Genomic DNA, 27,591 nt, shown 5'->3' with positions numbered 1-27,591 from the left:
TTTCTGATCATTAAAAGCCATTATAGTTCTTCAGGGCCTTATCCATCCGCGTCGAACCATTATTAACCGGGATCAAAGCACTCAGGCAGCGGCTGCGTGTGGCGGGGCCGCTTGGGCCTTATCTTGAAAATGATCTACAATCGCAACAGGGTTTGGCGCTTCGTTTGCGCTGTGTTCTCGCGGCTTAGTTCGAGTTGAAGCAAGAGGCAACACGAAGGTCAATGCGCTCACTCTATCTTGAAAGCGATCGTCTTGCATCAGGGATAGACGGACGGGCTTGTTCTTTGGGTAAGCATAGGAATGCTTACGCATTTAAAAACGCGAGAGGGAGTGAAAACAACCACGCTTCCATCTGATGCGCTCCTCAACACATGCAGGGGCGCGCGATGGATTTCTGAAGACACAAGGCTTTGTAGTGGTGCCGCTCGATGGCGCTGAGTGTTCTTAAGGAAGCGCAACAGATGAGTTCCGCTGCCCTGCACATCGCACCCATAGCTAGTTTCGACGGTCACAATATGAGGTGTCGCTTTATTTATTAAGTCCTAAACGCTTTGCCGTTCACATTATTCGTGAGATTGCATCTGCGGAATTGTTTAGTTAGTATTATGTAACATTCTCAAGCTTTCCAATATACTGACAGCCCTCTGCTTATGGTGAGGCATTCTAATTCTTTAAATGCTATTGGTAACGTCCACTATGACTCGCAACAGCTTGTAAATTGGCGTCACAATAAATTTACAAATCTAAACAGACAAACGTCGTATGGTTTCATAAAAATTTTAGTGATCCGTACGGGTGCTCGCGACGGTGCCGTAGCGGTCATGGTGTTGCGCTATTAAGCACTACGTCGCGGGATCAAATCTCGGCCCCGGCGGCCGAATTTCGGTGGGGGCAGAATGCGAACATGCCAGTGTCCCACGCGCCAGGAGCACGTTAAAGCTACCCTGGTGGTCAAAGTTAACACAGACTTCTCCACTAAGTCGGGCCTCAAGATGAAATTGTAGTATAGGCACGTAGCACCCCAGAATTCAAGTAAATTTCTACGGAAGCTTCATCGAGCAATCAAAGCAATCTGCCTACCTACGTGTCCAACCTGCACCTCCTGCGAAATACATACAAACTTTTCGTTTGGTTTATGTCCTGGAGCCAATATTTCGAAGGTCCTTGCTCTGATATGTGAAATCTTGCGTGTCTGTTGCACTCCCCCAGGTCACTGTGGCCTATGTATATACGACGGCAGTTGGTATTCTCTTTAGCAACAGTGTTTGTGGTTTGGAATCTTGCTTTCACTTACGTTCTAATTCTTGAGCGAATTAAACTGTAAGGCTTTACCTGCGAAAACCCCGATCTTATTACGAGGCCTGTCATAGTGGGGGACTGCAGAAATTTGATCCACCTGCGTTTCCTTAACGTGCAGTGAAATCTAAGGGCAATGTTGTTTTCGCGTGTTACCCTCATTGCAATGTGGCCGTCATGGCCGGGATTCAATTCCGCTACCTCGTGCTTAGCACGTTGCCTCAAAGCTCTCGGTCTCTTCTCAAAAGCATCTAAAAATATCTTAAGAGCAGCTTTCAGAAGAGGGATGACCAGAGTGGAATTTGCACTAGAAATGCCTATAGGAGTTTTCTGTATCTTTTAAGGAAAGAAGCGCTGTAAAGTACATTTAGACGATAGAGTTCTGCCTCTCTTATAAGCCTGACTGAGAACTCTATCCACGGCAGTGTTAAGGCTTGTTCTTTCTTTTTTGGCGTATCCACCCCCGTAAGGGAAAGTGTATATCAGAGTAATAAATTCCAGGCGTTTTGAATTTTCTGCCTGTACATTTGTTTTCATGAGTAATTAGGAAGCTACAAAAGAAACATTTTTATAACTTTAACCTATTTAAACCTGCCATTATGTAAATATTTCCTGCGATTATGTAAATATATTCAAACGATATAAAAGAAATGTCATAAATTTTTTCTGTCCTTTTGTCTTGTGCCGTAACAACGCAATGCTGTGTAACAGGATTTGTTTAGGGACAGTTGAACGGTCGTTACCTCTTATTTGGCAGAAAGCTAAGTTAGAGTGGCACCCCTGCTGCGAAGGGATTCTTCTTAACGTACTTCAAGAACAGCTCTCTTTATGAGTGGTTACATAAAAGAGTAAATAAACTAGGAATTGATTTGACACATATATTTGCTTATTTATCACCTAAAAAACGGACAATGTAAAGGGCTGTGAATTGCGGACGGTTTATTATAAGAGTAATAATAAATTCAAGAATAGGCAAACATTACAGAAAGTGGGCTCTTCTGCAGTGCTCATTGGCATGTGGCGTTGTAGGGAGACGTCCAGCTTTTCTTAGTCACACTTAGAATATAATCATACTTTTCCTGGCATCCCACATCAATAATTGTAGCGTTATCCGGGCGTCCTCTCAAACGCAGATCTCTCCAGACCGTAGTATTCTCTGTGAAAGAAGATGAGAAATGCATCAGGCTGTTAAACATGAACGTCTATATGGGTTGTTCAGAGAAAGTAAACATTTATTAAATTACTATTTTAAGGAATGAAGCAATCGGCTTTGCGACATTTTGACTGCCGTCAATAAGCAGCATTATTTAGGTCCTGTTACGTTTCGCCTACGACGCGCGGTATAGCCGGCGCGGATGCAACGGACGCTGGGGCTTCGTTCAAAGCGGCAGACATTTTGGCCCGTTCGGCGCCGCCGCTACGCCTCCCCGCCAAGCGCGTCCAGGCATGTTCCAATGCCACGTGTCTTCGTGTGCGTGTGTGTGTGTGTGTGCATGTTGGTGCCCACGCTTGTCGAAGCGCGGCAGCCGGGGAGAGGAGCTCCCCCAACTGTGAAGCGAGGAGGTCTGAGCGGCGCCGGCCCGACGGATGCGTCACCTACGCGTCCCAACGTGCCCGAGCGGCGCCGGCCCGGTGGATGCGCCACCTACTCATCCCAACGTACCCGAGCGGTGCCGGCCCGGTGGATGCGTCACCTACGCGTCCCAACGTGCCCGAGCGGCGCCGGCCCGGTGGATGCGCCACCTACTCATCCCAACGTGCCCGAGCGGCGAAGTCACGTGCGCGTCTATAGAGGCGTGCCTTCTTGCCCTCAACTGCGAGAGTATAAAAGCAGCTGCCCCCGGACGCCAAGGGAGAGGCTCCGATTTCTTCAGTTGAGTTACGTGCTCTCCCGTCTCTCCACTTCGGTCGACCTGACCGCCCGCTCTTTTACGATGCTAGAATAAACAAGTTGTTCTGTTACCAGTCGACTCATGCTTTGCCGGGACCTTCGGATGCTTCCAGTTGTGTCCCAGGCCGCCAGGCCAACGCTACCCTTGGGGCTTGCGACCCAGGTGCAACAACGGGCGTCAGCGCTGAGGTTCCCAACAACTGTCTGCCAGCGGTGGGATCGCGACAACGGAGGCCAGCAGCGGAGATATGCAGTTGACTGTATGCTGAGCAGCACAACGACCATCCGGGAGCAGTGCAACGAGCCATGTGTGATGACTGGTTGCCTGCAGCGGAACGACTGCGCTGAATTCTTGGCTGCGAGGTTTGGTGAGTGCGGGACTTTCTTCTTCTGAGTTTTGCCAGGCTTTTGTTAGTGTCAGAAACAGAGCTGGTAATTGTGGTTGTCGTTGCTGCCGGGTTAGTTTGCGGCAAGACAATAATAGGCAGTAGAGAAAGCAGCATTCAGAGCAGCAATGGATTTGAAGTCGTTGCGCAAACCGAAATTGCTGGAGCTTGCAAGAGAGTTGGGTCTAGATGTCTCAGACAAACTCAGAAAACCAGAACTGCTAAGGGCTATTCTTGAGTTAGAAGCTGAGGATGACGAGCTGTCGGAATGCCTTGAGACCATTGAGGAGAGGGAGACGGCAAAAAGACAAGAGCGTGAACGTAAAGAACAGAAAGAGCGAGAGCAACTAGAGCGCGACCGTCAACACGCTTTGGAAATGAAGCGTCTCGAGATAGAGATCGAACGCGCTCGTAATGGAAGTCAGGCGCACGGTGCAGGAGAACGCGTATTGTTCAAAATGACTGACCTGATGCGGCCGTTTAAGCTTGGAGAGGACATTGGTTTGTTCCTGGTTAACTTTGAGCGAACGCGCGAGAAGCAGGGGTTCTCTCGGGAAACGTGGCCACAGCGCTTGCTCACTTTGTTACCCGGCGAGGCGGCCGACGTAGTCGCTCGCTTGAATAGAGAGGAGGCAGAGGATTTCGACAAAGTGAAATCGAGTCTGCTAAAAAAGTACAGGCTGTCAGCAGAGGCGTTCCGTCGGAAGTTTCGGGAAAATGAGAAAGGCAGAAGTGAGTCATATACAGAGTTTGCGTACAGGCTTATGTCAAACATGCAGGAGTGGCTCAAAGAAGAGAAAGCGTTTGGTGACCACGAGAAAGTTCTGCGGTGTTTCGGGCTAGAACAGTTTTATAGTCGGTTACCTGAGAACGTGCGGTACTGGGTCTTGGATAGGCCAGACGTTTGTACGGTGGCTAAAGCCGCTGAGCTAGCCGAGGAGTTTGTGACGCGTCGGGCTCGCGGAGCTAAGGGCGGTCAAAAGGGTGAATTTGGCTCGAAGTTTGAGAGGCCGAAGTTCACACCCATGAGAGCAAAGGGGAACACACCTAGTGCGGATGCGAGTGAAAGCAGTGCGACCGAACCTAAGGAGACGGCGGCAGCCGAAGCCGAACGCAGAAAGCGGTTCGAGACGAGGCAAGCGCGCGTTTGTTATACGTGCCAGAAGCCGGGTCACTTTTCGGCGCAGTGTCCGGAAACAAAACCAAAAGTTGTGTTTTTCTCATTATGCAGCACTGACAAGAACATGAAGCTTCTCGAGCCTTACATGCGAGACCTCCTCGTGAACGGGAAAGAGTGCCGAGTGCTTCGCGATTCCGCAGCTACAATGGATGTAGTTCACCCCTCTTACGTAGAACCCCATATGTTCACGGGCGAGTGTGCATGGATCAAGCAAGCCGTGGAAGCTCATAGCGTATGTCTGCCCGTAGCAAAAGTGCTTATTGAAGGACCTTTCGGAGCACTTGAGACGGAGGCCGCAGTGTCATCTATGCTGCACCCCCCAGTACCCGTACCTATTTTCGAACAGGTCCGATGACCTCCTGCGCGAGAAGGGGCTTTTGTTTGGTGAGGCTAGCGTTCAGGCCTTAACCAGATCGAAGGTTCGGGAGCTCGCTGCAAAGGCGGTAGTTGCGGGGCTGACGTTATCAAACAATGAAAAAGGGTCAGAGGCGCAGCAAGCTGATATTAAGAGCACGCCCGAACTGAATAAAATTGAGTCTGTAACGTTAAAGGCACCAGATACTGGAGAGGAAATTCCCGATGCGGGAAAGTTAGAAAAGCTATCTGCAGATTTGCTCATCGCGCCTACGTCAGATGGACTTGATAGGTTGCTAAAAGTCAGCCGGTCGGCTTTGATAGCCGAGCAAAAAAAGGATGGCAGCCTAGAAAACATACGCTGCATTGTCTAGGAAGGTATCGCCAAGAAAAATGCTCGCTTTGTGGAAAGAGGTGGGGTCCTGTACCGGAAGTATCTAGACCGCAGGGGAGTGGAGTTCGATCAGCTGATCGTGCTTCAATGCTATCGTCAGGATCTGTTGCGCTTGTCGCACGGGGGTTCGTGGTCCGGACACCTAGGAGTTAAGAAAACTAAGGACCGTCTCTTGCAAGAGTACTATTGGCCAGGGTGTTTTCGGGACGCAGACCATTTCGTGAGGACATGTGACACCTGTCAGCGGGTGGGCAAACCAGGGGACAAATCGAGGGCGCCGTTGAAATTGGTACCTATCATTACGGAGCCTTTTAGACGGCTCGTTATTGATACAGTGGGACCTCTGCCGGTAACAGCCACGGGGTACAGACACATTTTGACTGTGACCTGCCCAGCGAGAAAGTTCCCTGAAGCAGTGCCGCTTAAAGAACTCAGCTCAGTTGAGATAGTCAATGCACTACTGTCCATATTTGCGCGAGTTGGTTTTCCTGCGGAAATCCAATCAGATCAGGGCACGGTGTTTACTAGCGCTTTGACGACAACTTTTCTCGAAAGGTGTGGGGTAAAGCTGTTACACAGCTCAGTGTACCACCCACAGTCGAATTCCGTTGAGAAGCTCCACTCCGTCATGAAGCGCGTGTTGAGAGCATTGTGTTTTGAACATCAAACTGACTGGGAGCTGTGTCTGCCTGGGGTGATGTTTGCATTACGGACCGCGCCGCATGCGGCTACGGGGTTTTCGCCAGCTGAGCTGGTGTACGGTCGCTCGCTGCGATCTCCGCTTCGCATGCTTCGAGAATCCTGGGAAGGCAGGGGCGACGACCCAGTCGTGGTGGAGTACTTGCTTAAGCTCCTCGAACGCTTAAAAAGGGCGCAGGAGTTGTCAGGTGAAGCAATGGCAAAGGCCCAGCAGAGGGCCAAGGTTTATTATGATCGGACAGCCAGGGCCCGTCGTTTTGAGGTGGGCGATGAGGTCATGATATTGCGCACATCGCTAAAAAACAAACTCGACGTGCAGTGGGAGGGCCCTGCCCGGATTGTTCAAAAACTGTCGGACGTCAACTACGTGGTGAGTCTGCCAGGAAAGCGGAAAGCACAGCAAGTTTACCACTGTAATCTGCTCAAACCCTATAAACAACGGGAAGCAGTGGTGTGCATGATGGTAAACGTTCCTGAAGAGCTTCCGGACGAGCTTCCGGGACTAGGCTCAGTGACGAACAGGGAAGACACCGGTCAAGTCATTAGTGACTTAATCAGTAGAGCATCGCTGTCGCCTGAGCAGAAAACCGAACTACACCAGCTCTTACAAGAGTTTCAAGGTCTGTTCTCTGAGAGGCCTGGTAGGACTTCTGTCCTTACTCATGATATAGAACTTACCTCCCCAGAGCCAGTACGATCCAAGGCGTACCGGGTGTCACCCCGCCAGCACGATATTATGGAGGCTGAGGTAAAGAAAATGGTACAGCTCGGTGTTATTGAGGCTGGTGAGAGTGATTATACCTCCCCTTTGATTTTAGTTGAGGTACCGGGCAAGGAACCTCGTCCTTGCGTCGACTACCGCAGGCTTAATTCCATCACTAAGGATCAAATTTATCCGATCCCTAACATCGAGGAGCGTCTTGAGAAAGTTAGTAGCGCTCAGTTTATTTCCACCCTAGATCTTGTCAGGGGTTATTGGCAGGCTCCACTTACTGAAGAGGCTAGTAGGTATGCGGCGTTCATTTCACCAATGGGAACATTCCGTCCTAAAGTGTTGAGTTTTGGTTTGAAGAACGCGCCATACTGCTTTTCAAGCCTCATGGATAAAGTGTTGCGGGGACAGCAAGAATTCGCTTTACCGTATCTAGACGACGTAGCGATATTCTCCGCATCCTGGTCTGAGCATATGGCACACTTGCGGGCAGTATTAACCCGCCTGCGCGAAGCGGGCTTGACAGTCAAGGCTCCTAAGTGCCAGTTAGCACAGGCCGAGGTTGTCTACCTCGGTCACGTGATTGGTCAGGGTCGTCGCCGCCCCTCTGAAATAAAGGTGGCCGCTGTGCGAGACTTCCCGCAACCGCGCACGAAGACCGATATTCGGTCGTTCTTAGGTGTCGCCGGCTACTATCAGAGGTACATCCCGAGGTACTCTGATATCGCGGCTCCCCTGACGGATGCTCTAAGAAAGACAGAGCCGCAAACAGTCGTCTGGGACGAGACAAAGGAAAGAGCTTTTAGCGCCCTAAAGAGTGCCCTAACAAGCCAGCCTGTGCTACGATCGCCAGACTATACAAAAGGGTTCGTTGTTCAGTGCAATGCTAGTGAGCGAGGCATGGGCGTTGTACTGTGCCAACGGGAAAATGGAGAAGTAGAACACCCCGTCCTGTATGCTAGTCGTAAGCTGACCAGTCGTGAGCAGGCGTATAGCGCCACCGAGAAAGAGTGTGCGTGTCTCGTGTGGGCCGTTCAGAAATTGTCATGCTATCTAGCCGGCTCGAGGTTTATCATTGAGACGGATCACTGCCCTCTCCAATGGCTGCAGACCATCTCTCCCAAAAATGGCCGCCTCCTGCGCTGGAGCCTCGCTTTGCAACAATATTCCTTTGAGGTGCGTTACAAAAAGGGGAGTCTCAACGGTAACGCCGATGGCTTAAGTCGAAGCCCCTAACGTAGGAATCAGCCTCAAAAATGTTTGTTATTGATGTTTTTCTTCCTGAGGCAGGATTTTTAACATATTGCTTTTGTTTAGTGTTTCAAAGTGATGACGTGCTTTCTAGTGCAATTTTCCAATTTGTGGACTCGTTCTGAGTGCTGCTAGACTACTGTAAGGAACTAGGCAGTGGTATAGAAGGGGAAAGAGCCTGGCAGGGCTTAGTGAGGGTTGTGCCGTGCTTGCTGACTGAGCGGTTGAGTTTCAGCGTAGTTCGAACGCTTGCCGGGAACGAGAACAAAAATGTGAACTCTCCCGAAGTCACTTTGCAGTGTCCTGTGTGAACCTGAACGAGAGAACGAGGCCTTCTCTGTGCGCTGCGCTCAAGAAACGTCGAGGGACGCCCGACTTCGGTTATGAGCATCATCGAGCGACATCCCTCCGTACAGCGGATGCAGTCCCCTGACCATCGGGATCTCCTTCCCCCGGCGGGGCGGTCTGTTACGTTTCGCCTACGACGCGCGGTATAGCCGGCGCGGATGCAACGGACGCTGGGGCTTCGTTCAAAGCGGCAGACATTTTGGCCCGTTCGGCGCCGCCGCTACGCCTCCCCGCCAAGCGCGTCCAGGCATGTTCCAATGCCACGTGTCTTCGTGTGCGTGCGTGTGTGTGTGTGCATGTTGGTGCCCACGCTTGTCGAAGCGCGGCAGCCGGGGAGAGGAGTTCCCCCAACTGTGAAGCGAGGAGGTCTGAGCGGCGCCGGCCCGGCGGATGCGTCACCTACGCGTCCCAACGTGCCCGAGCGGCGCCGGCCCGGTGGATGCGCCACCTACGCGTCCCAACGTGCCCGAGCGGCGCCGGCCCGGTGGATGCGCCACCTACTCATCCCAACGTGCCCGAGCGGTGAAGTCACGTGCGCGTCTATAGAGGCGTTCCTTCTTGCCCTCAACTGCGAGAGTATAAAAGCAGCTGCCCTCGGACGCCAAGGGAGAGGCTCCGATTTCTTCAGTTGAGTTACGTGCTCTCCCGTCTCTCCACTTCGGTCGACCTGACCGCCCGCTCTTTTACGATGCTAGAATAAACAAGTTGTTCTGTTACCAGTCGACTCATGCTTTGCCGGGACCTTCGGATGCTTCCAGTTGTGCCCCAGGCCGCCAGGCCAACGCTACCCTTGGGGCTTGCGACCCAGGTGCAACAACGGGCGTCAGCGCTGAGGTTACAACAGTCCTATGCTAGCATTACATATGACATATTTGGAGGACCACGTACCACTTGTAAATTTTTACCATACGAATGAGAGTGCTACTACCACATCAAAAAGCTCACTATGACCTTAATACACAAGAGATCCTGTATTCTGTAGTGCTGCAAAGAACATTAAAGGTGCCATTACAAGCAGCTGCGGCGTAACAAAGACTGAGCAAAGTTAAGTTCAGGATACGTGATGTCGAAGTTTGCTCGCACGTATTCTGTCTGTGACGCTTCATTCTATACTGTACTGTACTATGTACTGCGACGCTTTATTGATTTGAGATGATATTCCATTTTATCCGGTATCTCATTCATCACGCCGATGTGACTAATGGAGCATATCCCTCTGAAAAGCAATTTTGTTTGCTTGAATATTTTAATTGATGTGTTGGCCAGATTCTATACAAGATTGCCTTAGTCAACATCTGGAAGAACATCGAAAAGAATGCATGCAATGCCTTCTAACCTTTCAATTATCTGAAATGTTGATTTTAGAGCAGCGTTATGTTCACATTTCTCCAACGGTCGGGTGTGCTATAAGCCATGAAATTTTGTCAATGAACGGTCGCAAGCCTTTGAGCATAACATATCGCCAACAATTTGACTGGTGCTCGCTTTCATGCACAAGCCATCGCATGTGATAATTTTGGCAGTAACCGAAGTGTATGAGCACTTTCGCATCAGAGTCTCCATTGTATTTGTTCGTCCTAGCAAGGGAAATTGAATGTTGCACTTGAACGCATCTACATATTCAACTAAGCGTTGTAGAGAGGTATACGCTCGGTAGCGATGGTGTGAGCTTACAGGGTCAGTCCAGCATTCTTAATTATAGCCTTTGTCCTTTTATGGCGCGTGTTCATCGTTGCGCATAATAAACTTTACGATAACCTACAAAAAAGTGAACTTAAATGTCTTTACAATGGTGTCATTTTATTCCTCACAACAGCTACCTGCTATGGTGAGAAATACCATATTAAGCGTTTTCATATCATCTACGGTACAACTATCAACCAATAGCGCTGCTTTAGCATTGTCGTGTTGTATAAAACCAAGACATTTGGTGTTAATGTTGAAAAGAAGAATCCCCGTTTCATCACCTTCATTATCTTCCTTCTCTTCATCTTTATTGTCAGCCTATTTCATGTCCACTCTAGGACGAAGGCCTCTCCCTGACATCTCCAATTACCCCTGTCCTGTGCCAACTGATGCCTACTAGCGCCTGCAAATTTCCTGATTTCACCACCCCACCTAGGCTTCTGCCTTACTCGACTGCGCTTCCCTTCTCTTGCCCCCAATTCTGTAACCCTTGTGAGCTACCGGTTATCTAACCTACGCATTATGTTAGATAAACGGTGGACCATTAGGGTTACAGAATGGATGCCAAGAGAAGGGAAGCGCAGTTGCGTTTCATACACAGCTTCCTTAATTAAGTTCTTATGCTGCTCTGCCATATAGTTTACGAACTTGCCAAGGACGAAATCTTGTTATCACTTTAGGGGGCAAGACGAAGTATTAGGAATTTTTATATGAAGAAAAATATGCATTACTTGTAAGCTTGATCGAACAAATATTTGTTTTGAATTAAAATATTTCATAATGCGTAAAATGGTTTCACCTTTTTTATTTACAATTGATAACAAGTATTGCTTTCATGCCCACACTCATACCATCATACACACAAAAAAATGGCAGTCACTTTAGCATAGGCCAAAGAGGGTGAAGGCAGAAGTCTGTGCGCTCAAGAGGCATTAATTAAATTACTTGACATTCTCGTTCGAATGCTTTGTAAATTCTTATTACTTGTTTGCTGGCACCAAAGGGCATGGGTTCGAGTGCCTTTACTGAAGCTGCTCTATTTAGTGGCTCTTTAATTAACTTCGTGCTAATTAACACCAGCGTTCGTGGGTTGGAGTGAAAGAATTAACGCTATCTTAATTAACTTTGTCACTGTTTGGCATGATGAGAGGCATCGGAGCCAGCTGTGGAATGACTCCGATGAATGACATGACTCTCTGTACCGCAAGTCACGTTTTCCAGATCAACGGGGTTATGAGCCTCTCGCATTGAAATTCACGCTAGGGGCGTATGAACTCAGCAGGCGTTCGGTGCGTGGCGACACCATGCATCTGTGCACAGGATGTATGGAGCCTCCCACGTTTAGCTGTGGCCGGGGAAAAATAATTTTGGGAGATTTTGTGGGCACAAATTTCTAGGACCTTCAGTCTACTCAGCAAAGGCAAAACATTATATGGCCTTGTGTTCATGTCTGACCCATCCGGAGGAAATTGAAATTTACCTTTTACTGAACAGCTCTCCGGTTTAATGCGAATAAGATTCTTTGCCTACTTCAGCCGTTTTGAGCCTGCCTGTCGGTCTGTCTGTCTGTCTGTGAGTCCGCCTGTCTAGCCTCTTATGCCGGCGCACTGGCCTAAATTGTCCATCTGCTTAGGGTGCTGGTCATGTTCTGTCGGTGATGCCGCCGTGATCGCTTCAGTGTCGTCAATCCAGCCTCGTGATCTTTTTATAGTCATGCAGTCTACATCACGACTTATAACCCGATCCATAATGCCCAAGTTGTCTAATAGTTAGTGGCAATAGGTATGGGTTGATGGTCATCATGCCGTCGTGGTCACTGTATTACCGTGATTAGAGCTTAGTCATGCGACACTCTTCATGCCATCATCGTCACGCCATCGTCCTCATGCACTCGTCATGCATTCGTTGTCACACTACCAAATTGATGCCATCGTTGTCGTTCAAATTCCAGTTTCGTGATCTGACTCTCGTCATGCTGTCGTCGCCACACCTCGTACTACGACCAAATTGTCCTAATTGCTAAAATCACTAGGTATGTGTTCGGATTCGTGATGCCATCGTGGTCATTGCATCGTCATCATTCCAGCTTTGTGATCCAAATGTCATCATGTCGTCTTCATCGCAACATCGTCGTCCTACAGTCGATGTCACATTGTTGTCTTTCATCTGTCGTTTTGTCATTGTCATGACTTCCTTACGTCATACCTTTGCCATCGTACCATCGTCGTCATACAGTCCTCGTACTTCCTTGAACGCGAATATTTCTCATTTATTGTATTAAAATTATACTGTCGCCATTTATTCGGGATTATGGCGAACTTGTAATGCCGTCATCGTCAGTCGCTATCATTCCTCCATTGTTAGACCTTCCTCCTGATGTCGTGCTCGTACCATGATCGTCACTGCAGTTACGTCATCCGACTCTCGCCATGCTGTCGTCAAGCTGTCGCCGTCATACATATTTAGGCAGGCAGTCATCGTCACGCCGCCATGCCATTTTTCTCATGGCTTTATCTTGTCCATCGTTGTCACTGCAACGTCCTCGTACAGTTGCTGTCATGCCTACATGTTGGCGACTTTGGGAGGCGACTGCAATAGCAAAAGTGCGTCGATATCGGAGTATGTGGTATATAGGCGATTTAACGAAAGTCTCAGAATTACAACTCAAACGCTTTCAATAAACGGAACTTCAGGATATGGTATGTCGCTGCATTGCTCACTCCCTGTTCACATTACGGTCGACAGTCATCGTGAATGAGTTAAAATTATTTTTTTACTCCTCATCGCGTCTTTCCCATAAATAGCTTGTATTCCATTACCATGTAGTTTCTTTCGTATTTCTTGTGGTGGGGTTAAAGCTGAGCGACGGGTCTGTCTTGGTTGGTCGCGTAGGGTTACAGTGTCATTGAACGCTTAGTATGTTATATTCAAGAAAAGAAAAGGACGGATACCTAAGCTATTCTCATAAGTTATGAATGCGTAAGCATTAATGGTAAATTGAACGCCGCTGCGCGGGCCTTTGTGTCTTTTGTGCTGCGAGTAATGTACCATAGCCGCACGTGCTGCGCGAAGCAACCTGCGGTGCCAAGGCCACATGCCACCGACGACCTGCGCGTCAGCAGAGCGAGGAAGCCGCGGCGGCCACCAAGACAGTCAGGCTAGCGCATCAGCTAAGCCCAGTGTGGGTGAGACGGAGAGATTTACGGACCACGCACCGGCTTCCGAGAGCGAGGATGGCGCGGCATTGCGGCGATGCCGTCTCCCCTCACGCAACACCTGGCGTTAACTCGGCAGCTCTGCTAGCTCGTTTCGCTCCGTCGAGACACGCTTGAGACGTGAGCTCGCAGCGAATGGGAATTTACGTGCCGCTTCGCTACTACAGATGATAGATGCCGGCTTTCTTGCTCAGTGGGGTGAATGGCGCTTCGCGCATCATTAACTTCTTAGTTTCAATAGCGGGCAGCCAGCACCGCGCATGCTTATTGAGGAAACAACCTCTTCTCTAAACAATAATCGACTCCTTAAACGGAGCCGAACCAAAATATTTGAAGAGGTGTGCCTAAACTGACTGCAATGCGAAGTTGCTTTGTACCTACGTCAAACACAGAAACCCCACGACAGATTCTCACCTCTAGCCAGTGAAAAGACAGTCACTCTATGGGAAGGTAGAAACTGTAAAATTATAAAGAACAGTACAGGATATCTACTAGCTGATGTAGTGAATAAGCAACGAAGTGTGAAATTTCAGACACTGTACCTGACGAATGAAAATATACAAGAGCCAGATTACGCACCTAAATGGAAAGACGTTAGATAATATGAATAAATTTAATGTACTAGCACATAAATTATCAGGCACTGACAAGACCTGCCTTGGAAAACTTTATAAGTTTGCTGCAAGGAGAGACACCATTTGATTTAGTTGCTTTTATTATGGGGTAGCAATGATATCGACAGTGAGGGCCCTTGACTCTGCTGATAACATAACACAACCCTCGCTGTACAGTCATCCGTGCTAATATGTGTTTACACGCAGCGGTGGCGTAGAGGTAGAACACCCGCCTCGCGTGCAAGAGGTCCATGGTTCGAATCCCGGTGCCGGCAATTTTCCATCGGATTAAAAGAAAGAAAAAATCCGTGTGTTGATAAAATTGCACAAACAGGCCTGGAGTGTGGCCCGATCCCGGTGACCAGAACCGGTAACGCACTCCCTCACCAAAGCAGGATCGGCCACCCTGGTGCAGTACTTGGCCACAACCTCCTATATGAACACAACAATCAAACCCCGGCCCTCAATCCCCAGCAGCTGCGAAGCAACTGACCACGGCGGCGGTCAGATCTGCGACGCAGCAGAGGGTGCTAGGAATCACTGGCTCCGGACAGGCCGCCATTGGAATGTGAACCTGGCAACGTTTAACGCTAGAACGTTATCAAGTGAGGCGAGTCTAGCAGTGCTATTGGAGGAATTCGAGGGCAGTAAATGGGATATAATTGGGCTCAGTGAAGTTAGGAGGCCAAAAGAAGCATATACAGTGCTAAAAAGCGGGCACGTCCTGTGCTACCGGGGCTTAGCGAAGGCAAGAGAACTAGGAGTCGGATTCCTGATTAATAAGAATATAGCTGGTAACATACAGGAATTCTATAGCATTAACGAGAGGGTGGCAGGTCTTGTTGTTAAACTTAATAAGAAGTACAAAATGAGTATTGTACAGGTCTACGTCCCTACATCTAGTCATGATGACCAGGAAGTCGACAGCTTCTATGATGACGTGGAATCGGCGATGGGTAGAGTGAAAACTAAATACACTATACTAATGGGCGACTTTAATGCCAAGGTAGGCAAGAAGCAGGCTGGAGATAAGGCAGTGGGGGCATATGGCATAGGCACTAGAAATAGCAGGGGAGAGTTATTAGTAGAGTTTGCGGAACAGAATAATATGAGCATAATGAATACCTTCTTCCGCAAGCGGGATAGCCGAAAGTGCACATGGAGGAGCCTGAACGGCGAGACTAGAAATGAAATAGACTTCATACTCTGCGCTAACCCTGGCATCATACAAGATGTGGACGTGCTCGGCAAGGTGCGCTGCAGTGACCACAGGATGGTAAGAATTCGAATTAGCCTAGACCTGAGGAGGGAACGGAAGAAACTGGTACATAAGAAGCCGATCAATGAGTTAGCGGTAAGAGGAAAAATAGAGGAATTCCAGATCAAGCTACAGAACAGGTATTCGGCTTTAACTCAGGAAGAGGACCTTAGTGTTGAAGCAATGAACGACAATCTTGTGGGCATCATTAAGGAGTGTGCAATGGAAGTCGGTGGTAACTCCGTTAGGCAGGATACCAGTAAACTATCGCAGGAGACGAAAGATCTGATCAAGAAACGCCAATGTATGAAAGCCTCTAACCTTACAGCTGGAATAGAACAGGCAGAACTTTCGAAGTTAATCAACAAGCGTAAGACCGCTGACATAAGGAAGTATAATATGGATAGAATTGAACATGCTTTCAGGAACGGAGGAAGCCTAAAAACACTGAATAAGAAACTTGGAATTGGGAAGAATCAGATGTATGCGTTAAGAGACAAAGCCGGCAATATCATTACTAGTATGGATGAGATAGTTCGAGTGACTGAGGAGTTCTATAGAGATTTATACAGTACCAGTGGCACCCACGACGATGATGGAAGAGAAAATAGTCTAGAGGAGTTCGAAATACCAAAGGTAACGCCGGAAGAAGTAAAGAAAGCCTTGGGAGATATACAAAGGGGGAAGGCAGCTGGGGAGGATCAGGTAACAGCAGATTTGTTGAAGGATGGTGGGCAGATTGTTCTAGAGAAACTGGCCACCCTGTATACGCAATGCCTCATGACCTCGAGCGTACCGGAATCTTGGAAGAACGCGAACATAATCCTAATCCATAAGGAAGGGGGCGCCAAAGACTTGAAAAATTATAGACCGATCAGCTTGCTGTCCGTTGCCTACAAACTATTTACTAAGATAATCGCAAATAGAATCAGGAACACCTTAGACTTCTGTCAAGCAAAGGACCAGGCAGGATTCCGTAAAGGCTACTCAACAATAGATCATATTCACACTATCAATCAGGTGATAGAGAAATGTGCGGAATATAACCAACATTTCTATATAGCTTTCATTGATTACGAGAAAGCGTTTGATTCAGTCGAAACCTCAGCAGTCATGGAGGCATTGCGGAATCAAGGTGTAGACGAGCCGTATGTAAAAATACTGAAAGATATCTATAGTGGCCGCACAGCCGCTGTAGTCCTCCATAAAGAAAGCAACAAAATCCCAATAAAGAAAGGCGTCAGGCAAGGAGATACGTTCTCTCCAATGCTATTCACAGCGTGTTTATAGGAGGTATTCAGAGACCTGGATTGGGAAGAATTGGGGATAAAAGTTAATGGAGAATACCTTAGTAACTTGCGATTCGCTGATGATATTGCCTTGCTTAGTAACTCAGGGGACCAATTGCAATGCATGCTCACTGACCTGGAGAGGCAAAGCAGAAGAGTGGGTCTAAAAATTAATCTGCAGAAAACTAAAGTAATGCTTAACAGTCTCGGTAGAGAACAGCAATTTACAATAGGCAGCGAGGCACTGGAAGTCGTAAGGGAATACATCTACTTAGGGCAGGTAGTGACGGCGGATCCGGATCATGAGACGGAAATAATCAGAAGAATAAGAATGGGCTGGGGTGCGTTTGGCAGGCATTCCCAAATCATGAACAGCAGGTTGCCACTATCCCTCAAAAGGAAAGTGTATAACAGCTGTGTCTTACCAGTACTCACCTACGGGGCAGAAACCTGGAGGCTTACGAAAAGGGTTCTACTCAAATTGAGGACGACGCAACGAGCTATGGAAAGAAGAATGATAGGTGTATCGTTAAGGGATAAGAAAAGAGCCGATTGGGTGAGGGAACAAACGCGAGTTAATGACATCTTAGTTGAAATCAAGAAAAAGAAATAGGCATGGGTAGGACATGTAATGAGGAGGGAAGATAACCGATGGTCATTAATGGTTACGGACTAGATCCCAAGGGATGGGAAGCATAGCTGGGGGCGGCAGAAAGTTAGGTGGGCGGATGAGATTAAGAAGTTTGCAGGGACGGCATGGCCACAATTAGTACATGACCGGGGTGGTTGGAGAAGTATGGGAGAGGCCTTTGCCCTGCAGTGGGCGTAACCAGGCTGATGATGATGATGATGATGATGATGATGATGATGACACTAGGCTTTGAGAGGTTGTTTAAATATAGGTCACAGCGAAAGCCACCCTATAAATTGCGCCATCGCAGGTTCAACTAAACCTTATTTTTTCCTTAAATATAAAATCAAGCATGCTACAAAACGGGAGTGCCCTCTGGAAAGACAAAGGAACGAGGGGAATCCTCAGCATGACCACTTACTTTCTAAGACCGCGACTGCTGTTGCAAGTATTTTGTGCTGTAGAAGCAGAATACCACTAATTCGGTTAGTTTTTATGGAGAGATCTTAAATGACCACTCGTGTAGGTAGCACCCTTGTTGGAAACAACTGTGGATATTATTGGCTGTTTTAGAGGGAGAATGAGCATTTTTACCGCTTAGGTCTGTGTCCTATTATTATCAGCAAAGCGCAAATAAAGCACAACTACTAGATCCATTATATACAGTGTTGCCTTTAGTGTCCTGCAAGCAGTATGTTCTGCAGAAAAAGGGAAACATAGTGCAGAACACAAACTCTCAGCAGACCGCAAAATCCAAGGAATGCAAGATTCTTCAGTGTTGGATACAGAACCACTCATGTACAAAGGGAAAGGCGAGGACGAATTTGCTTGAAGGTGTGGCCAGACGTTTACTAATAAAGAATGTACCTTACTCGACCAGGACCACAGGTTTGAAATAAATACGAGTATCAGTAAAGTTCGTCAATTTGACTAGGATGAAAACACGAACAAGCTTCACTTTCTAAGGCAGTATCGACAGAACGGAGATGCCGTAGCCACCGGGACCACTCCTCTAAAGCCGATCTCTGCCGCCTTAGAATAGGGCGCACTAGATTACCGCGGTTTTTCGCTAATAATCCACCGCCTATATGCCTATCATGCGAAGAACAATAACGATAGGGCATACGTTGATTTCTTGCGTACTAGATGAAGTGCAATGACAAAATTTCTGTCTGGCGTTGTGCACATATGGATACCACTATACTCGAAATTTTCACTAGGTGACAGGTGTTTAGAATTAGAAAAGCCTTCCAAAATTTTGAAAGGCTTTGTCATGCGTTGTTATACGGCTGGGTTGTCATACAGGAATGTAATGCCTAAAGAGCCACATATGACAGTCTCCTTTCTATTCTCCATATTTCAGTACACTGTGTAAGGACAAAGAAGTTATCATCCAGAAATTTCCCCTATTCTGAAGCCATTCTGAAGTTTTCCCAAAATGCCATTATTCTCTGCCCACGCTTGCAGGTTTAACTGAACTGCCTACATTACTAACCTGTATGTTACCGATGTAACGGCCATCGGTCTATACGAGCAAATTCTATTTTTCTCTCCCTTACCTTTATAAATTAAATTCATTATACTTTGTTGCCAATTGCCTGGTATTCGTGTATCTTTTGGACTTTATTTACTGCTTCTTGGTCCTAATTCCTTAATCAGCCTAACGGGAACCTCGTCTAGCCCTGTGGCTGTGCGCTTCGGAATTTTCTCTTCGGTATTTTTCTAGTTGAAATTTGTCAGCACCAGCTCCTTTTCGATCTGGTTTTCTTTCATGCTCCTTTTTTCCTCCACTATAAGCTCGTCATTACCTTGAAAAGATTTGGCTGTTATTGTTCGGATGTAATTTATTGTCGCGTCCTCTTCCAGTTTGTTTCCAGCTTCCTCTTGGATATGTTGTATTGTTGCAGATTTCCTGCCTAACAATTTTATGTGGTTCTAAAATATTCCAAGTGCAGCCTTCTTTTACTCATGTATGTCTGACAATTGTCCTTCACTTTCTTCTTTTATCTTTGCTTGAACCAATATTTGAAACAGATTCCTTCTCCCGGTATATCTACTATTTTGCGGCTACTTTATCCGGTGGCAAATGCGAATTTTTTGCCTGCCTGTGCTACCGGGATGCTTTCTATCGTTCGGCGATCGCTTTTCGTATCTCCCTGTTCCACCAGCTTTCGATTTGTTTCCTTTCCAATGAGCATGCTGCTTTTCTTTCCATATTTCTGTCGTTATTACACGTAGAAGCTCACTATATTCCCAGTCTTTGCTTGTATCATAAGAAGCCAACAAACATTGACACCAAGGACAACATAGGAGAAATTACTTGTGCTTAATAAATGAAATAAAGAAACGAAGAATTAATGGAAAATAAAGTGGATAAAAAAACAACTTGCCGCAGGTGGGTACCGAACCCACAACCTTCGCATTTCGCGTGCGATGCTTTACCAATTGAGCTTCCGCGGCGCTGTTTTCCCATCCACTTTCTTGGGTATTTATGTGTCCTAGTAGAACCGTGGGAGTGTTAGCCAGCGCCACCACACACAGACCTTGGCGGTGGACGTGGGACGTCCTTTTTGCCGCAGGCGTCCCGAGAACGTGATCTTTTTGGGTGAAGGCAACTGGTCAATAAACCCACATATGCTACCTGAAGGCATCAATGTAGCCGGATTCGAGACCCTCGTTATGTAATAAACGAGAAGAAAGGGGGTTAACCGAGGGTCCCGATTTTATTAGTCATATCATAAGAAGCCAACAAACATTGACACCAAGGACAACATAGGGGAAATTACTTGTGCTTAATAAATGAAATAAAGAAACGAAGAATTAATGGAAAATAAAGTGGATGAAAAAACAACTTGCCGCAGGTGGGTACCGAACCCACAACCTTCGCATTTCGCGAAATGGCGCACCGGTGCGCCTGACTATAGAGGGGTCGTTTTCGCCGACGTGACGTAGCGTGCGCGCGCGGGGGCGTTACGTCCGACTATAAACGGCCCTTTACGCTCCATATTTAGCTCATTTTAGAGTTCTTCGGCCTGTTTCCCGCGGTCATCCTGGAAATCCTCCATTTTCTTTAGCCTAGCTGTTGACATCTCAATATCTGCCTATTGGCTCGATTTACTCTCCCTTCTGATTCTTCACCTCGTCTGCCTTGAGGGACTCCCGCACACTGTACGCTTTACCGTCTTTTTTGCGATGTGTTGGACTCAGATTTTTATAATGGAAATACTGAAGTTTGCAGATCATGTGCCTTCTAGCAAAGGCCGATACGAACAAAATCAAAATCTTTAAAATGCTGCATTGTAATTATCAAGAATGTTTTAGAAACAATAAGTCCCGCCCAGGCTTAAGGTATGGCACGTGTTCGCGCGTGTTCAAACAGGCGGTCACGCTCTCACTGTCCTACCAATGTAGTATTCTCGATACCATTGCACACACACTAAAAGCACTGACAGCTAATATAGTCCAGCCACTCGCGAACTACCGTTTAAAGGCTACAAAGACCTAACGTTCCACACAGTTGCACATGTTGAAACACGTGGTGCGAAATGACGCACTGACTATCCTGGCAAAACCAAACATACACGAATCACACGCGCATGCACGAAAAAAATAAAACTAGCCAATTACTATATAAAGGCTAACAAATCAGCAAATCGAGAACGGCAGCAAGCTCAAAGCATGCCAAACGAACTTATGTTCTCGTAGCCGCCACGGCGCCTTTGGAAAGCACGTCCGTCCGCCACAAACATCACCGGATCTTGCGGCGTTCTTGCGGTGCTCCCCCCCCCCCCCCCCCTGTGTTACACTGTAAGGAACTGCTTTCCCTCGTGGTGACCTATTCTATAGGGCTTCTAGCAATTAAGTTTTATGGGAATACAATTCAAGACGGTATTTTCATTAGAATTACGACATTGCGTAAATTAGGACGAAACAGTTCCTGTTTGGAAAATTCCTGCTAGTTTTAGGTATAAACGTAATCATATTTTGTTGATTTTTTAAGAAATGTGTCAGTTCGAATTTTTTGTGGAAATGAAACTTCTTTGCATTAAATTTACCTTTCCCAGACTTCGTTTTGTGATTGCAACGAATAATGAATGCTATAACATCTACACAAAAAATTAATTGTACAAAAGCGGTGAATTTCTCCATTGCAGGAAAATAGTACGACTTTGCTCTTTTCATGAAATGCGGTGCAGTTTAGAGGATGTACTTAGCGCCCTACTAAATGATCTAATCATTATCGTGCCGGTTTGACGTTATTCTAGAGCTACATTCTTTTATTTCTGAGCTAAGGGTTCAATTTATTAGAGTGCTGGGCTATGTTGTACATGTTGCCATGAAAACAATTTTTTATTGCGATCGCAATTATATGGACACTTCGAACGTATCCCTGCCGTCGGCGTCGCCGTAAGGTTCCGTCTAAAGGCCAAGGGCGATAAAATCATCCCATCCCGCAATGTTCTGTATGTGCGAGTGAAAGCGTGCGATGGTGGCTCAATTTCACGCACAAAAGGGAGAAAAGCAGTAGGAAGCGCGACATCTTTCGTCACCCGCAAGGCTCCGTGGGGAGGGTAAGGAGGAGGGTGGGGAAATCCGCGCTGCTACATCTTGAAAGCCATTTGCGATGAGGACACCGTACACCGGGCGCTGTGTTGTTTTGATGCGACACGCATCATTATTTTGATGCGACACGCAGCACGAAGGTCAGTTCGCTCACTGCTGCTGCCGGACTTCCTCACTTCAGCGTTCTAACAGCGAGCTTCCGCGGCCATCGAGTGGGAAATGTTCATGTTTTCTTGTACGCATTTGACACCGCACTTGTCAATTTTGTTACTATGCCGATGTTTACAAGTTTATACGACTAATAAAACTACTACCATTACGTCGTATAGCTCTCCTATAATTTGCTATCGCAATCAATGTTTCTCCTTTGGGGCGAAACTGTACCTTTCTTTAATGAAGTTACAAGGCCTAATGCAGTTTTTACCGACGTATGGTGATGTTAACGATCATTGCGACTCATAAACAAAGGCTTTTCCTTTTGTTAACGATACGAATATAAAGGATTCATATAGTTGAGCAAGAAGCATCTGATTTCATGCCCTACTAAAGCGCCACATTTGGAGTCCCTTCAAGAGGTGATGCATTGCTTACCTCCGTTGAAGGCCAACACGGTAACGACACCGCACGAGAAGTTCTGGCTGGAATATTCTAATACTTCCTCGTATACTCCACCTGTCCCTGTATGTGATATCAAAAGGTATGATATGTTAAGCAAGTCAAGGTTATCAGGATATTATTAGAAGATCGCTACAGGCTACAGGTGCTTAAATGTATAAAAAATGATGGGAGAGGAGTGCATAATATAAAAACTGTAGTTCAAAGGAATCAAGTCAATTTATTTAGGTAACGAATAACGCCCCTCGAAAAGGTAACTTGCAGTTTCACCCTCAAACATAGTTGACACCAGCGGGAAAGAAATATTAAAAATACCAGACATGAATATTCTTCCTACCTTGAAACCATTTATTGACACAAGCAGGGCTTCACTGAAGACATCGCATTTCATGGTGTCCTTGCAGGGTTGTACTTATACTGAATACGCCACTGATTATGTACTACTTGAAATACATTTGCAGTGTTGAGGCATTCGACAAATATTTCTACGAACCAGTATTTATTACTGTAACCTAAACCCTTTTGATGGAATTTTGTACCCTATGTTAATATACTTCACGAGATACAGAAATGTAAATCCACCATATGGTGTGGCATGGCGTGAACCGTAAATATGTTGGCCACCTACATCAAATAAACAAGTCTATGACTCATGAATACAGCCATTTCTGTTGTACCAATGTTGGAATAGAAACAGCAGGCGCACCGACATTTTGCTTGCCAAGGTTTATTTCACTGACCGCCTGCGGTTGTTAGCTATTGCTGTGATGGCGAATGAATTACACCAACTGGCTCAAGTTACCGCACCTATGTAAAGGTACTTATATACGTATGAATTTTTTGAAGATCTGGTGGGGATACCTTCAAAAAGAAGAGGAACAGTCTATTTCGAGAAAATTTTAACAATTAGCATTTTTTGAGTGAGAAAAAAATGTTTTGGACAATTTAAGCTTTCATTTAGAATTTAGAAATATATATATATATATATATATATATAATTACAATTTAGAAATATATATATATATATATATATATATATATATATATATATATATATATATATATATAGAAAAGCTATATTTACAATATATATTGACAGGATGAGTCAGAATAGTTAAGATGGCTGACCACCAACAACACGCAGCAGCCAGCGTCTCCGATCTTCTTCTTTCTCTCTCTTCTTTCATGATTTCCTAACAGGACCCCCGGGTGGCGAAGCGCAGTCTCCGCGCATGGCAGGCGAATAATTGTGAGCGAAGTATCGCTTCAGCTGCGAAACGTGCAGGACGTCGACAGGCGCCTGACTTGAGGATGCATCAAAGCGTAGCGGCGAAATCTCGTAATTGACGTCGTTAATTTGGCATTGACTTCATAAGTCCCTGTGTAGTGAGACAGAAGCTTCTCGGAGAGGCCAACCCGACAATATGGTGACCAGAGGAGCACCCAAGTACCTGGTGCGAACTTAGCATCGCGATGGCAGTGGTCGTGACGTTCTTTCTCTATATGATGTGAGGCTAATAAACGAGATTGGGCGACTTGACGTGCCGTGCGAGCGCGATTGATGACTTCATGAGCGTACTCAGTTGCAACACGTGGCACAGAAGGGAGAATGGTGTGAGACGGCAGTGTGTGGACAATACAAAAGATAAAAGGGTGAATATCCTGCGGTGCCATGTCGGGACGAGTTGTACGCGAACGTCACGTAAGCCAGCGTGGCGTCCTAGTAGCGGTGATCGTTGGAGACGTACATTGACAGAACCTCTGTGATGGTTCGGTTGAGACATTCCGTAAGACCGTTCGTTTGTGGGTGGTAGGCGGTGGACAGCTTGTGCTCAGCGGCACAAGATCGGAGGAGGTCTTCCACAACTGGAGACAAGAACGAGCGGCCGCGGTCTGCAAGTAACTGTCAAGGTGCACAGTGCTGGAGAACGACGTCGTGAAGGAGAAAATCGGCGATGTCAGTTGCGCAACTAGTTGGCATCGCCTTTGTTATCACGTAACGTGTCGCGTAAACAGTAGCAACGGCGATTCACTTGTTCCCTCGAGTTGTTGTCGGAAAAGGGCCAAGTAGGTCAAGGCCTACGCGAAAAAACGGTTCAGAGGGAACTTCAATGTAATGGAGTCGTCCGAGCGGTACCAGGGGTGATTTCTTCCGGCGCTGACACAATTTGCAAGTTGCGACATTAAAACGCGCAGAGTGGTAGAGAGCTGGCCAGAAGACCCGGCGTCGTACTCAGTTGTATGTTCGCAGAACTCCAAGGTGTCCCGCCGTCGGTGCATCGTGAAGTTGTTCGAAAACGATGGGTCGCAGATGACGAGGAAGGACGAGCAGCAACTCAGGGCCTTCAGGGTTGAGATTGCGGTGGTAGAGGATGCCGTCATGTAGCACGAACATGCGGCAGGTGCCGTAGGGGTTGCCTGATTGTACTCCAGTGATGATGGACATTAAGGATGCGTCGCATTTTTGCTCAGCACGCATGTCGGTGATGTCAGTCAAAGCCATCACGCAGGTCACCGGATCATGCGCAACAGGATTGGGAGGATCCACGGGGTGACGCGAAAGGCAGTCAGCGCCCTTTTGTAGGCATCGAGTCTTGTAATGGACACTAAATGAAAATTCCTGGAGCCGCAAAGCCTAGCGACCAAGCCGTCCAGTCGGGTCCCGGTAGCATGACAGCCAGCATAGTGCGTGGTGGTCTGTGACGACTGAAGACGTGCGGCCGTACAAATATGGCCGGAACTTCGCGACAGCCCAGATTATAGCCAAGCGCTCCCGCTCGGTGATGGAGTAATTTCTCTCGGCAGATGACACCAGGCGGCTGGCGTAAGCTATCGCGCACTCGGTACCATTCTGGTGTTGGGCGAGAACAGCGCCGATGCCATATCCGCTTGCGTCAGCGTGGACTTCGGTTGGTGCGCACGAATCAAAGTGGGCAATTTGGGAGGGGTGGTCAGAAGCCCGATGCGCGCGGTGAACGCGTGAGCCCGCTTCGGGCCCGATGAGAATGGCGTGTCCTTTAGAAGGTCTGTCAAAGGCCGAGCAATGTCGGTGAAGTTTCTGACGAAACAGCGAAAGTAAGAGCACAGGCCGACGAAGCAGGGCACGTCAGAGGCAGAACGTGGCCCAAGGAAACTGCGTACGGCGCGAACTTTTTCCGGATGTGGTCGGACACTGCATGCGTCAATGAGGTGTCCCAAAACGGTGATCTGACAGTGCCCGAATTGCCATTTCGTGGAATTCAGTTGAGGGCCGGCTTTTCGGAAGACCGCAAGGATTACAGAGAGTTGGGAAAGGAGGCTGCCGAACGTGGGAGAAAAAACAATAACATCGTCAAGGTAACAACGACAGGTGGTCCATTTGTAGCCCTGCAGAAGAGAGTCCATCATACGTTCAAATGTCGCAAGAACATTGCATAGGCCAAAGGGCATGACTTTGAACTGATATAAGCCATCCGGCGTGATGAAGGCTGTCTTCTCGCGGTCCATTTCATCAACTCAAATGTGCCAGTAGCCGGATCGAAGATTGATGGACGAGAAGTATTTAGCTCCGTGCAAGCAGTCCAAGGCGTCATCGATGTGGGGCAGTGGGTAGATGTCTTTTCGCTGGATCTTGTTTATGTGGTGATAATTGACGCAAAAACGCCAGGTACCATCTTTCTTTTTCACAAGGACGACAGGCGAAGCCCAAGGACTGGCTGATGGCTCGATGGCTCCATTGGCGAGCATTTTTTAAACTTCTAACTGGATGACTCGACGTTCAGCATGCGATCGCGATATAAAGACCGACGAATAGTATCTCCAGTGTTTATACGGTGGTGAATAAAAGGCGTTTGCCCTAATGGCCTGTTGCCAAAATCAAAGATGTCATTGTACGATTCAAGTAGGAGTAGTATGTCCATGGCCTGTGCAGAGGTGAGGTCATGTGCAATCATCATCGCCAAGTCATCCGTTAGAGAACCAGAGCTGTGAGCTGCAACTGTAGCTAAGAAACCGCTCTCGGCATTCAGACTTTCGTTGTCAAATTCGGTAGTATTAGAAACGCTGGCAAAGAACATGCTGGCTGGAAGCACTTGAGAGTACTGGCTGAACCTCAGAAGCGGAAGAACGACGTTGTTATTAGTAATCGTCTACAGCGTATGCGGAAGAGCAACGTTCCGTTTCAAAAGCACGTCGATGATGGGGCGAAAGACATATTCACTGTGCGGTAAAAGCGACGTCAGTGACTGCCTCACGTGACAGACGCACATCTTGACGCTAACACAAGTGTGGTAGAGCGGTGCTCGGAGCATCGGTGACTTGAAGGAGTTCCAACTGAAGAACACTGGTCGGGCAGTTGATGAGAGCGGAATGATGGGATAAAATGATGCGGAATGAAGGATAATGTCGTGAGGGCAGTTGTCGATCACAGCAAAGAGAACAGAAGTAGGGCGGCCGGCTATACTTATAGGCGCAGTACACATTCCAAGTGCAACCAGCATGCCGCCGTCAGCCACACTATGCACTCGGGCAACTGCTGGGGCGAGGACCTTCTTTAAACGTGTACGTAACCTAGGACTCATCACATACACGTGGGCTCCAGTGACAACGACTGGTTGGACAGGTAAGCAGTCTATTATAACGACAATTACGCTTCTCTATGTGTGCACACATAGAGAATTTGCAGCAGTAGTGGGCAATGCAGTACCATTTCTGAGGGCTGCATTTCTTAGCTTTCCGAAAGGGTGCGGCCTGAGGCCACGGGGGACGAAAAGTGACATGGCTGCTGTGAACGAGACTGGTGTGCGCGCCGCAATGGTGACCGACTTTACCACGTGTTCCGAGCAGAGTTGTCGGTGCTGTTAGACTCGGCGGTGGGCAAAACATTGCGGGCATTTCCTTCAAAACGGCTCAGGTTGATCGGCGTGCGAGGTGTTGAGGGCCACGGGTTGCGACAGTATCTGGCGACATGACCAATGCGGCGACAGGTGAAACATATCGGCTAGTCGTCCGCAGTTTTCCACTCATTCGGGTTACGATAACGCGGAGAGAAGCGTCGGGGGGGAGCGAACATAGTAGAAGGGCGTTCGTTGGCCCTGGGGTTTGTGACAGCAAAGACAGAATGCAGCCCAATGTTTTGAAGTTCCTGCCGAATGATGGCTTGTGCGAGGGGAACTTAAAACGGGGTAGCATCAGGGCTGCGCGAAGAAAACACTGTGGGCGCCATCGCCTC

At 47.5% G+C, this 27,591-nt stretch overlaps 1 protein-coding gene across 1 annotated transcript in view; it reads right to left on the bottom strand.

The window, feature by feature from the left end:
* Positions 1-2,218: 2,218 nt before the first annotated feature.
* LOC142587031 (uncharacterized) overlaps positions 2,219-27,591 on the bottom strand; it is a 38,073-nt gene continuing 12,700 nt past the window's right edge. The window contains exons 4-5 of the mRNA XM_075697914.1: positions 22,359-22,445; positions 2,219-2,452 (exon numbers count right to left, since the gene is read on the bottom strand). Of these exons, the coding sequence (XP_075554029.1) occupies positions 2,304-2,452; positions 22,359-22,445 (236 nt within the window). The 3' untranslated portion in view covers positions 2,219-2,303. The remainder of the gene's footprint in view (positions 2,453-22,358; positions 22,446-27,591) is intronic.

This window comes from Dermacentor variabilis, chromosome 7 (genome assembly GCF_050947875.1).
Source record: "Dermacentor variabilis isolate Ectoservices chromosome 7, ASM5094787v1, whole genome shotgun sequence".
NCBI classification, from domain to species: domain Eukaryota; kingdom Metazoa; phylum Arthropoda; class Arachnida; order Ixodida; family Ixodidae; genus Dermacentor; species Dermacentor variabilis.
This window is presented reverse-complemented; position numbering and strand designations above follow the sequence as displayed.